Genomic DNA, 12757 nt, shown 5'->3' with positions numbered 1-12757 from the left:
CCAGGTTGGAGCACCAAGAATAAGAACAATACTACTGACACCGCGACCTACAAGAACCACTGCTTAGAAGCCGTCGTGGGGGTCTTGGGCTCCATCCTGTTTGGGATAGTGCTGTTTTGTGCATGCTGGCTGTGCAAGAGGAGAATACAAAAGTGAGTTGTTGAGCAGGGGCTGTTGCCAAACTCCTGTATCAGATGGCGGCCATTAGCCTTGAAACATTTAGAGCCAGGGTATTCTGAAGTGCCCGCTTAGTTACTGGCCAAACTCCACTGAGGTTCCTGCTGAAGGATGGTTTAACTGACCGCTCAGCTCCTGGCTGGTCTTTAACAAAACCTGCTCTTGCTGTTCCAAGTGTTAGTTAAAAGTGGCTCTGCCCAACAAGAGCTGACCCAGCAACAGACGTAGGCAGAGCAAGGTCAGGAAGAAGAATGAGGGATGACATTGCCATGGACAGGGAGAATCACAATAGTGATGTGTTCCTACGAGCAGAAATCACCCTGCTGGGTCCTGCTGTATATCCCAGGTGTTCACCTCGGCCAGGGTGTCCCTGCAGCTCCAACTGCAGCTCCCCCGTGCAGCCGGGTGCCCGCACCCCACGGGTCGCCCAGCGCTGCCCCGCAGCCTCGCACCCCCCGGCACCACGGCCACGGCGGGGCCTCAGCAGCCTCTTCTCTCCGCAGGCGCCGCGAAGCCAAGGCCAAGGCAGCTGGGAACGCGGCATAACAATAAACACAGTTGAGCAGCACAATTGTCTGGGCACTCACCAGTTCTGCGCCGAACTTCATGTCAGGGCACGCAGGGAGGTGGATGCCGCGGTGCCAGCGGGCAGGGAGCTGGGCGGGGGACGCTCCGTCGGGCTGGGGCGACACAGCTTCCCTGGTGGGACCGGCCTGCGGAGCTGGGCCAGGAGGGAGAGCTGCAGAGAGAGGAAACACTGGGGGCTGTTCACAAAATGACTTCAACCTCATGTCCATCAAATCCCACTTTTACCATCTCATAACACATCGTGATGCTTAATACATCTCCCAGCTTTTTTATTCCAGCAAAAGCTTAAATTAACCACGTGTCCTACAGTCACCATTAAAGCTTTACAGAAGACAGGAAACTACTGCTGAACCACGTGCTGCTGAACCACGTGCCGCCGTTTCTTTCTATGCGCTGCCATTTCTTTCTGTCAGTAATTGCAATGTATGGAGCAAGAGACCTGAGAAATTGCCTTTCTTAGATTCCAGACCAATAGATACATATGAGTGTGAAACATTTAAACTAAACTCATGAAGGAATCCTAAATTATGCTAATATCACGGGCCATGCTAATTTCTGCAGGCCTGGAGGGAGCATCTTCAATGCTTTATTCAGCCTTATTCATTAAATGAAACATTTTCATTGAAATAAAGTTGCATCAAAATAAAGTCATTTCTGTCAGTCTGCTGATTTTCTTAATTTCTCAACATTATTATGTTTCATTGAAACAAAGATGCCTTGTTACCTTTCCTTCAAAGGATATAATTTCTCAGAGACTCGTCATGTTAATTTGATGCTATTTACTACTATATGTTATTATTTGGTCTTGACATACGTCAAATGCCGTGTGTCAGAGTGCTGTAATATTGGTCCCACAGGAAAGCGGAGCTTTTTGTATCTGCATAGTTGGTGCTTAAATACAATACATTTCAGAATAAGGATCAAAATGAGTTTCTGAGCATTGAGTGGTCTGTCAGAAGGAAATCCCATATTCCAGCACTAACCAACGAAGCAAAGTGTCTGCTGCTTACAGACCACGGGAATTTAATTGTCATATCACATTCTGGCAGGTTTCTTGCACTGACGGGGCTCTCATGACATTTCACAATGATAATAATTATTCAGATTTCAATGGATTCAAATTTAGACTGCCGAGGAAGAGAAGGGGACTCAAAAAGAGATTGCTGAGCAGAGACGTGGCAGCAAAGACTCCGGTGAACCTGAAGAGACGGCAATACTGGGACTCTCAAACTCTCCATGTCTGCACATAGCTAGATAGATATTCTTAACAGCGCAGAAATGTGGAGCTGCTCACCTTGCAAGAAAAGATCCTGCTCAACAAGAGGAGGCCCAAGCTTTACCAGTAAACACAACTTCCATGATCTACAAACATCACTTCAGAAACTCGGGCTGCCTGGAAAAACTGCTCTTCACCCTTCCTCGTTTAATTGAAACTGTCCTTTCAATTCCAGAGGCCACCCATTAGCATTACAAAGTCACAGGACTTTCTCCTCAGTTCTGCTGCGCTGCTTTTCTCACATTCAGGATGCTGAGACAGCCTGATCTCTGAGGGAAGTTTATTTTGTTTTAAGCAGAAGAAGAGATATTCTCATTCGAGACACCAACAAGACGCCTAACAAGAGTCTTTTGCGAACAAAAATACTTAAAGTACTGTAAGCGAATGAAGCGGAACGCGACAAGTGCGGGGCTGGCCCTGCGGGTCCCTGCGGCGCAGCAGCCCCGGCCCCGCCGCCGCCTCAGCCGCCTCTTCCCGCCCTTTGTCCCGCCCCTTTTTCTCCCCTCAGGGCCCGGCGGCCCCTCAGCGTCTCCCGCCGCCGCTGCCCCTGCCCTGCGCCGCGCTGGCGGGACTGCGAACGGGGACTTTATACCGCAAAACCACTCTTCTCTAAATAATGTGCTGTTGACAAGTCATTCTGGAACCTTTTCAGTGATTCTCTGCCACAGTTCGCACACAAAAGGAAACTGACCAACGGGACACAAAAGCCCAAGCATTCATGACCCTCCCTAACTGAACAAGCACGGCTTTCCAGAAGAATTGACATCACGGAAAATAAGTTTAGGTAAGATGAAATATTATTCTTATCACTTAGAGTAACAGACACCCACAGGATTGAATTGCCTATTTATTGTAAAACAATTTCTGGGGGCAATGTTGTATTGGGCACCTGTACTTTGGCGCTCTATGGCTGCATGGTACCTTAGAGCACATTTTGGAAGGTACAAGGGCTTTTATTGGATAAAATCCCACCCATGTCAATCCCCAACAGCCCGGCTGCCTACGTCTTTACCCTGGAGTTCATCGAGCTGTTTCTTCCCTCTGCTTTTTCTTTGTTAGAGGATGAGATTTTCCAAGCAGCAGGACTGTTGTTCTGAACAGTAACGTTGCCTGGGATTTGGCCACGGGGACGGTTTTCCCTGAGCAGGTTTAGGTTGGCAGGTTGCTCTCTTTAGCCTCCCGGCACCTGGACTCCCTCAGGAACATCTGCCGCAGGAGCTGAATTCAGCGCTTGCCAAGGGCCCCAGAGTCACCCAGGGGATGAAAAGCCCACACTAAATACACTGCTGAGGAAAACACCAAACACCGAGTCACCATCCAGACACAGGAACATGCACAGCAACCCAGGGGCCAAGGCACTCATCGTGCTGCATTCTGTGCTTTGATGGTCAGGGTCTGAAGGGTCAAATACAACCGACACGTGTGATCACATTCGTCCTCGGCCAGAGAGTTGTCCCTGACCTCAGGATTTATGGACCTGACATCTTCAACACCTGCAGAGAGTCCACAACCGTACTGGCTTCTCCAGTTCCTGGTGAGTACAAGCAAATGAATTATCTCTGTAACTAACCGGTATGAACCGGAGCCTTACTGCAGGCTGATTGTCTGCAAACCCTGTATGACAAAGATGCTCTACAGATCAGGTGCAGGCTGTTGCATTTGGACACAGCAGCATTTCAGCCCCTCACGTTCGCCCTGCTTTCATCATTTCTTTGGTACCTGAGATGGCGCAATTTGCTTAGAACAGGAGTGCAATGTGCCCGGTATTAAGGGCTGCCAAAGAGCGCACAGATCATTTAACGCCTTATCTCATGGTGTTTGCTTTTCTTGCTTTGTAAAGAACTCCAACCCATCCACAACAAAGGAGCCTGCACTAGACTCCATGTCCTGAACCTTGTGCAGCTGAACTACTGCCGTGCCACCATCAAGGTCTGAAAATCTCACCTTTCTGGAACAACGTACAGATGCCCGATCGCTGCTGCACAAAGCCAACCCCGATGCTGTTCTTCCCTGACATCTCCTCTGCCAGGAGTTCCCTTCCTGATGATTCTAATGCTGAAACAGGTCAATTGTTGACCACAACTTTCAATAAAGCGCCTTAGCATGGATTAACTCTGGCTACTTTCTCATTGCTGTACCCTCCATCATCTATGAGCACATCCAGATAAATACTTTGATTGTATGTACCCCTGACATTGACACTGGGCACAACCACAGCGGTGAGCGAGCATCACAGAGTGGCCATCACAAAGAAGGTCTGCAGAGTTCAGACCTTGCTCAGGGAAAAGGAGTCTAATTGTAGGATTTAGAGAGTTCTTCTGTTCCTAGACTAGAGTCCTATATCTCCTCTGCTCTAACGAAAATGGCAGGATGCCCTGGGTTACCCAGTGAATACAAATCTCTCTCTCAGAACACCAGCCGTGCAACATCCCGCAGTTTCTGTTCCCCTCCCACCCATCCCCAGAGGTTTATTCTGCAGCAGTTGGGGAGGAGACAGAGTTCACTTTGGCCCATCTCAGGCCAAAGCAGCTGATTTCCCTGCATTAGCACACACCAGTCCCTGTAGAGGAGACAGACAGGAGCTTGTTGCTGCTCATCTCCTTCCTTTTGCTGTTACACACGTTCTTGGGATCCCCTTACACACCATCAGCTCCCCTTCTACTCAGGCTGAGGCTGAATATGGCAGGAAAAGCAAGAATCAAAGCTGAGGAGGGATTTTCACTTTATTGATAGTCATTAAACACTATCCCAACAGAATCCTTCAGCTCTTGCCATGCCCTGCTCTGCCTTGGTATTGGCATTTCTCTATTTAACTCCCTTTCCAGCAGAGACTGGAAACAAACATATTAGCACTAGTATGTGTGTTTTAATGCCAAATGTACATGAGTGAAAGAAAAGAAAATGTCAGCTACTTAACGAACTAATGAAACTTCTCACAGCAACAAATATACACCTGTGATGCTGATGGGATTTCGTTTTAAAACCCGCAAAATTATTCCGTGAAATGCAGTCAGTAAAGCTGCGTCTCTCACTCTGTGCAGCTCTGCTCCCTCCTGCTGGCCACATGTGCACGTACTTGTGCCTGAAACCGGGGAAACCCAACTGCAGGAGATCTGAATATTCATTTAACCACACAGCGCTCCATCAGAGCTCTTTGCAGGTTCCCTGCTCAAAGTGACGCATGTTTGGGGTAACCGCTGTTACTGAACAGACCACAAAGGAAAATACTGAGTTTGCATCTTGGGAGTCACAGGGCACTGAGAATCCGGACACCTGTGCTGAGAGTTGGATTTGGTCATCAGAGCAAGATTATTCCTGTGCTAATCTGAGGGTGCGAGGGAAACAGTGATTTGGGGAGGATAGGATACTTTTTATAGCTGTCACATTTTTTGCAACACAGTGTTTGTGGGTCCTGACATGGACAGAGTTGTGGCAGCTGAGGTTCTGTAGTGGAAATGCTTTTATTAGGCCGGCAAGGAACAGGGTTTTAGCACTCCAAAAGTGACTTAAATACAGGTTCGGATATCAGTGGAGGAAATTATTGAGAGGGGCGGTCCACAGAGTGCATGCACGTGGCTTCACTCAAAACAATGCCGGAGCTGTTCCCGAGTCCCAGAGGAGTACACACTTGCCTAAACACGGTGTGGGATTATTTTTATAGAGATACACGTACTCGCAGTGAGTACGGAAAGTGTGCACTCGCGATTCCGCAAGAGTAAATTTATAATACGCTCGCAGTCCTGCGAGAGTTATTTTACACGTGCAAATGTGCACAGAATCCTACACGTGCTTATGTGGAAGCACGGGAGGAAAATACACTCGCGATTGTGCGAGGGGCTCTCGGCGGCCACTCGCGATTGTGCGAGGAAATAAAGTACTTGTGCAAATGTGCACGGAAAGAAAATACACCCGCGATTCTGCGAGGATTAATTTTACACGCGCTCATATGGAGCACAGAAAGTTATACGTGCATATGTGCACGAAAGTATAAATATACTCGCAATCCTGCGAGAAGTTTTACTTACACACGTGGCGGCAAGGCAAGCGGAGTCCCCATCCCGGGGAGGGGGCTCTCGGTGGCAGCATCTTGCTCGTGCTCCGAGAGACCCGCGGCAAATGGGCGGAGTCTCGACGAGAGTCCCGTTTTTATACTGGCTGATCAGATCTGACTGTAGGCACTCTAGAAGCTTCTCTGCACCCCCACACTGTCTGTGGGTGCCCCTGAAGCCTCCAAACATCCCCCACACTGGGCGCGGCTCAGCGTGCCTTGGCACTCCCTTCTTCTAACGTCCCAGGAGCCAGGGTGCTCTGGGCCAAACAAAAGAAGCTGTTAGCCTCAAGTAGCAGAGAAAGAGGGAGATGTGCCATACTGAAGGAGGGAGGGGGGTTGCATCCTGCCACACATGGACAATCACAGATGTGGTGGCTGAGGTTCTGTAGTGGAAATGCTTTTCCTCTCCTTTTGAAACCCAAATCCCCCTCCAACAGTCTTAAAGTAACGAATCTGGAAATATTAGTTTGCCTCAGCAGGCAAAGCCTCTGGTACCCAGCGGTGCTGTGTGACCGCTGTGTCACTTGCCACCTCTGTCACTGAGTGTAAAGACAGTGTAAAAACCAGGTGCTTTGGAAAGCTCTCCCAGTCTCTGCTGATGTTCAAAATCTGTCTCATGTGCACCCTGAAAATACACATGGAGACAGGACAAGCAGATCTCAGGAAGGTCTGGCCATGCAGGCCGGACGTCCCCAGTCCCGCATCACCATCTGATGCCATGGCACAGCCTTCTGATGTCACAGAGCGTTTCCAGGATGATCCCAGGCTGTCCCCAGGGTCCCCTGGTCGCTGCCACCACAACCTCTCTTGCCACATCTCTGGCAGCCCTCACTGGCAACCTCTCTTGCCACATCTCTGGCTGCTCTCACTGCTCGCCACGCTCTGTGCCGCAGAGACGAAGCAGACGCAGACGTTGTCGTCCTCATCCCTTTCGACGGCCGCGGCTGAGACAGGTGAAGTGCGGAGACTCCTGCTTCCCTGCCATAGCTCTGCAGCAGCCATGAGCTCCATTGTGCACCTTGGGATTTCATCCCCAGGTCCTGAACAAATCCAGTGTGGGGGAATGCACAACTGCTCTGGGCAAGGGGTCTGGACACCCTCATCGTAAAATCTGTTATCAAGAGTTCTGGTGTTCTCTGGTGAGACAGAACTTGCACTGCACAAGACCAAGATGTCACCAATGGATGACTGAGATCGTTTAAAGAGCCACTGTCAAAGATATTAGCAAAGGTGGTTTTAATATGATGTCGGAAAAATGCAACTGAACCAAGTTCCATGGCAAGGTTCACTAGTCACGTACAGCAAAATCATTTGAACGGTGATTCAAAACTACTGAGGCACAAACCAAAGTACCAAGGCACAATTCTGCTTTTTCCTCAGGCTTTCAAAGCATCTCCCAGCATGGACGGAGCTTTCGTGGGCACTTGGAGACCTCATCGCCCACGGGGCCTCATCTCGGCCCAGTTCACCAGCCCTGGACCCAAATACTCAGTCCAGGGGACAACGGGTAAGACAAGGATCAGAGCGGTGCGTGGCACGGTGAGCACACCCGTCACAAAATCGGCTACAAACCTGCTTCCCTTTTCTTCCTAGGTTACATCAACCACAACCCCACCAAAGTCAAAGCCCCTGCGTACACCTGCAGAGGGGCAAAAGCTCCTGCGGAAGGCGGCTGCTCCCCAGGCCCTCGCTATTACGTGGAGCCCTCCATGACCAGGACTGGGAAGTACGTGGCTCCAGCCTACGCCATCACTGGACTTCCCAGGATAAAGACGGAGATCACACCTGGACCCAGTGAGTAACATTCCTCCAGATGTTTGTTCAGACAAGACAAATACGTTTTCACATTTCCCTGCCATAGTGGTACAAAAGATAGATGGGTACAAAAGATAGATGGGTACAAAAGATAGATGGGTACAAAAGCCGCAGCTCACCCTTTCAATGAGCTGTTGATGTTTTCCGGCAGCTGGCACTTCTGCAGCTGTTAGGGAGAGCAGCTCTTGGTGAAATTGCCTCCCTGGATTGAGAAAAACGCCAGAACTTCACCGCTTTTGTGCTGTTGTCCTCTGCCCTAGGCGATTACAGCCCGGAGAAGTCCAACCGACACATCTTTAAGTGCCCGCCTGAGCTATCCATGGCCTTTCGGAACAGGGGACTCAAAACCGACTTCACTCCAGGTACGTGACCACAGGGAGATGGAAACCCTTGTGGCTGGGGAGGCCTCTGGTGACAATCTGCTGCTCAGCTTTTCAACCAGAGTCAATGAGGAAAGGGAGCAGATATCCTTCCTGCTGCCCTGAGCAGGCTTTGCAGGGTGCCTGTCTCTGCCCCAGAGGTTTCTTCTCTTCCCGTTCCTCTTGCAGGTCCCGGCACCTACACCTTGCCCAGGGTGCTGGGCCCCAACACGGCGCACACGCCTGCCAGCCCGTGCTACTCCATGAAGAGCAGGAGTCAGCGGGATCGCTACGATGCTGATCTCGCCAAGGTGAGAGTCACATCCGGGGGCCGCAAAAACACACAAAGAGAAAATTTACTGCCCATGCCTCCACCAACGTGCACCAGAAGGGCTGTGTGGTTCCCAAATGCTTTGCCCAGCTCGCTGAACTGGTGCATCCTGTGCCAGGAATGGGTAAGAACAAACACCAACGATTTTCACCCAGCAGCTCCCCTGACTCTCTTACAGACCCCAGGCCCTGCGGCGCTCCCAAAGATCGAGCTGGATGTTTTCAAAACCAGAGCTCCTGGGTACACCATGGGAACCCGAACTCAGCTCCGAGACAAGACGGTCAAACCGGGGCCGGCGGATTACCGCACGGGAAGGGTAAGGCAGCCGCCTTCTGCTCCTGCGCGGCTTTGCTGCAGTGACAAGCTGCAGGACAGCCCTCCTGTCCCTTCCCTTGTCCCCAGCCCAGCAGAGGGAAGGCAAGGAACACTGCTTTACCTCACAAGGGACAAGCAGACACAGCTCCCAGCCTTCCTAATGCTGGGAAGACGAATTTGGAGGGGACAGGAATCCAGTAAATCTGGCTGGAGCTCGACATCCTCTGGACTCAGACCCAGCTTTTCACACCAGCTGTGATGAGCTTTTCTGTCTGTTACCTGCTGAAATCTAGACTTTTCTTTTACTGTCCTCAAAAACAAACTCAGTGGATGCCTTTTACCTGCTGCTAAACTGGTTTTCTCTTTTGCTTACATACGTCCCTCATAACGAGAAGGAAATGCAGTGGATCACAGCCTCAGGACATCTTGAGTGCTCTGCTCATACTTGAGGTTTCCAAGAAGTGTGCTGCACGAATAGGTGCAGCGAGCTGGAGGCTGCAAGGCACACGTACTGCGGTGTGCGAGGAGGAGCTGCCAGTGCCCATCGGCACCCTTGTTCCGGCAGACGGCCGTCGCTGAGGACAAGTCTGCTGGGTCAGGACACTGAACTGCGCTGCACCCACAGCCAGCCCTGACCAAACAGAGACACAGAGAGATGCAGAGTGACTGTCCAGAAATGGCACTGGGCTCGGGGCCACGGGCAGGGCAACAGGCACCCAGACAAGCGATGACAAGGGCCCATGGTCACCATTTCCTCCTTTACTCCTACCAGGTGGAGCTGATCAAGCCCCAGGCGCCTGCAGCCACGTTTGGACTGCGCCATTCCGTGTACACCACTCCCCTGATCCTCGACGTTTGAGATGTGTTGAATAAAACAACGTGTTGCTCAGAGAGGTTTTCTCTTCACCTTGAGACAAGGGGAGGGGTTTCTGTGGGTGAGGAAGAGCTGCTTGCTCTGTTTAACCCTACAAGCAGCAAAAACCCTACAAGGTTCAGAATGGAGGGCAATCAGGTCCTAGTAGAAGCAACAGCTCTAACTGCACATTTTCTCCTGATTGCCCTAACACAACCAAACGAGGACCCTGATTGCTCACTTCACCCTGGACGTGTCTTGTTCTTCCTCTGACACCTGCTGCACACCTGGCTGAGGACAGATACAATCCACACAGTGCGACTGGAGCTGAACGCTGCACCCCAAAAGCAGCCGGGTCCTTCCCTGCACGCTCTCAGCAGAGAGCAGAGCATCCTGGGGACAGCTCAGGAAAAATAATCACTAATTCCTGTTTGAAAAGGCAAAAAGTAGTGATACAGCACGGATTTCTCCTGGGTGATACGGGATATTTTCTATAGGTTTGCCATGATGTGTCTTGGAGGCTCAATTACATAGTTATGACTTTGGACAGTAACACTTTGGTTTTGGTCACTAGTGCTATGTCATTGTAGGACGTTCTTTGACCAGAGACACGTTTCAGGTGTCAGACCAGGGCTGCCCAAAGCACTCTTGCTCTGAACCAGCTCGTACAAGCCTGCATGTTTGCAATCATTAGAGCTTTATCCTGGGATACACGATGGGGGACACAGAGAAGTGTCTGCAGGGGAAATAGGTGATTTGCACATTGGAGACTTTGTTTCAGCCCCAGGAAACGTCAAGTGCCAGCAAACTCTGTGCAAACCATACACAGGCACAACCTGGAAACACACACAGGACCTGGAAACACGGGCACAACGTGGAAACACGGGCACGACCTGGAAACACGGGCACAACCTGGGAGCACAGGCAGCAGGAGCCCAAGACAGCTCCAGTTCGTCTCCTCTGCCAGTGTCCAGCTGCAAACTCAAGACATTGGAGAACATCCGCTGCCTCAGGCAGCCCTGCGGTAGAGACACCTCACCTGAGGTTCACATGCCTTGGCTTCCCATGTTTCAAACTCCTGAGCTTAATAGGAAATTTTTAAATGTTTTTATTTATATGTTTAAGATCTAGAGGTATTCTGATGATCAGGAAAAAAAAAAGAATTACAAATTGGAAAAGGATTCCTGCAAGTTGCCTTTGCAGAGAGAGCACAAAGGCCAGTCAAGCCTGGATGAACTACCCCGTGTCCTGAGAACCTCATGTCCGTCTGTCCAGCCCTCCAGGGATGGTGACTCCAGCACTGCCCTGGGCAGCCTGTTCCAATGCCCCACAGCCCTTTGGGGAAGAAATTGTTCCCACATCCAACCTCAACCTCCCCTGGTGCATCTTGAGGCCGTTTCCTCTTGTCCTGATGCTTGTTCCTTGGGAAAAGTGACAAAGTCGAATGTGACAAAATCGAATGTTTCCAGCTGATGTCATTACCACCTTGCACAAAACTTCCTTTTCTGAGAAGCAGGGATGAAGTGGATCTATACCATGACACTGATCTATACCACACTATGCTGCCCTGCTTGCTAAGGCCTTTGGGTCACTGGATCTGGTATTGTCAGACTTAAGTCCCGACCAACACAAGAAAAGAGCATTTTTAAGGATGCCAGAGCAATGAAGACATTTGTGTACAATGGGACATCCCACTCTATGGCTCGAACATGACCTGAGGAGTATCAATTCCTAAAAGTTTTACTCCATTTGAAATATGGCATCTATAAATCTATATGATGCTGAAACCAGGCATGAAGAAAGGAAAACTCATGACTACTGCAAAGCCCATGTAATAAAACTGCCCGGATTTAAGATCACAGATATATTCCAAGTATCACATCGTGACCATTGCGCTTGCAGGCTCTTGTCCTGCTCGGGGACTCCAACCATTCCATCCTCTGCACGGCTTCTGAGACCATGGAATAGCCCTGGGGGATGAAAATTTGGGTGCGAGTCGACATTGTGAGCTGGCAGCTCAGAAGGCCCATGGTGTCCTGGGCTGCAGCTTGGGCTGTGAGGTCACAGAGCCGCTCTGTGTCACACCCTGGTATGTAGTGCTGTGCACGGACACCGCTCCGGCAGTGCTGGCAGTGGCAGCAGCGGCAGCAGCATCTGCAGCGGCAGCAGCATTTGCAGCGGCAGCAGCTGAAGCAGAAGCGCCAGCATTTGCAGCAGCGGCGGCAGTGGCCAAAGCAGCAGCAGCAGCATTGGCAGTAGCAGCATTTGCTGCAGCAGCTGCAGTGGCCACAGAAGCAGCAGCAGCATTAGTGGCAGAGCTAGTGGCAGTGCCACAATGCAGGGGTGGGGGGCCATAACCCCCTCGCTCCTCTTTATCCTCCTCCTCCTGGCTCTGCAAGCCCGGGAGGTCGAGGCAGCACCGTATGGAGAACGGGGAACTCGTAGGCGGGCAGGTGGGGATGGGCACCCAGCCCAGAGATCTCCCAGTAAGAAATCCCCAAGGATCCCTGTGTTTGCCCATCCAGCCCTTGAGGGGTGTTACATGCGGCCTGGAAACAGTATTTTGAGAGCTGCCAGGTGCCAGTCAACAGGTCACCCCCACCCCTCTGCAGCTTTGGGAACCTCCACCCACGTCTGGGTCCCACATCATTACCTGACCTCCCCTCCAGTCACCACAGGTCACTGAGAAAGAAGCAGATGACAAGATCTAATGGAATGTGCTTGATTCCAGATGTGCCTGTAGCCGATGGCCTCGCCACTCCACCGCCGGCTCTTGTCTGGGAGCATCACGGCGATCCCTCAGGTCTGTTGCTTGAACGAGTGAGCATTTAGGGTTTAATATTCTGAAGACGTCCATTGAAATATTTCCTGGGAGTTTCTCTGTTGTGTCTGTCTGCAGACACGGCTGGACGCAATGGAAATCCAGGGTACCAGCTGGCTCCCAGGGCTGACACTCGGGGCGGTCTCATGGGTAGGTTGTGGCTTTTAACTT

At 50.9% G+C, this 12757-nt stretch overlaps 1 protein-coding gene across 2 annotated transcripts; it reads left to right on the top strand.

Moving 5' to 3' along the window:
- The first annotated feature begins 2565 nt into the window (after window positions 1–2565).
- LOC135576375 (ciliary microtubule associated protein 1A-like) lies at window positions 2566–10925 on the top strand. 2 transcript variants are annotated; one of them, XM_065041200.1, is made up of 7 exons: window positions 2566–2825; window positions 3434–3575; window positions 7473–7599; window positions 7686–7886; window positions 8168–8269; window positions 8456–8577; window positions 8776–10925. In XM_065041200.1, exons 2-7 carry the CDS (start codon window positions 3513–3515, stop codon window positions 9169–9171), a joined length of 1011 nt encoding a protein of 336 aa, XP_064897272.1. In that variant the 5' UTR covers window positions 2566–2825; window positions 3434–3512; the 3' UTR covers window positions 9172–10925. The 2 variants fall into 2 exon arrangements, with proteins under 2 accessions (XP_064897272.1, XP_064897271.1); XM_065041199.1 differs by lacking the exons at window positions 2566–2825; window positions 3434–3575 and having other exon boundaries at window positions 7247–7599.
- The last annotated feature ends 1832 nt before the right edge of the window (window positions 10926–12757 follow it).

Source organism: Columba livia, chromosome 25 (assembly GCF_036013475.1).
Source record: "Columba livia isolate bColLiv1 breed racing homer chromosome 25, bColLiv1.pat.W.v2, whole genome shotgun sequence".
NCBI classification, from domain to species: Eukaryota; Metazoa; Chordata; class Aves; order Columbiformes; family Columbidae; genus Columba; species Columba livia.
The sequence above is the reverse complement of the archived record's forward strand: the minus strand, read 5'-3'. Positions and strand labels throughout refer to the sequence as shown.

Bases quoted from the DNA above. Each gene is read 5' to 3' on its own strand.
- LOC135576375 (XM_065041199.1), top strand. From the start codon at position 7,368: ATGGCAAGGTTCACTAGTCACGTACAGCAAAATCATTTGAACGGTGAT. The intron at 7,600-7,685 runs GTAAGACAAGGA...TTTTCTTCCTAG, and splicing joins CTCAGTCCAGGGGACAACGG to GTTACATCAACCACAACCCC. The intron at 8,270-8,455 runs GTACGTGACCAC...TTCCTCTTGCAG, and splicing joins CAAAACCGACTTCACTCCAG to GTCCCGGCACCTACACCTTG.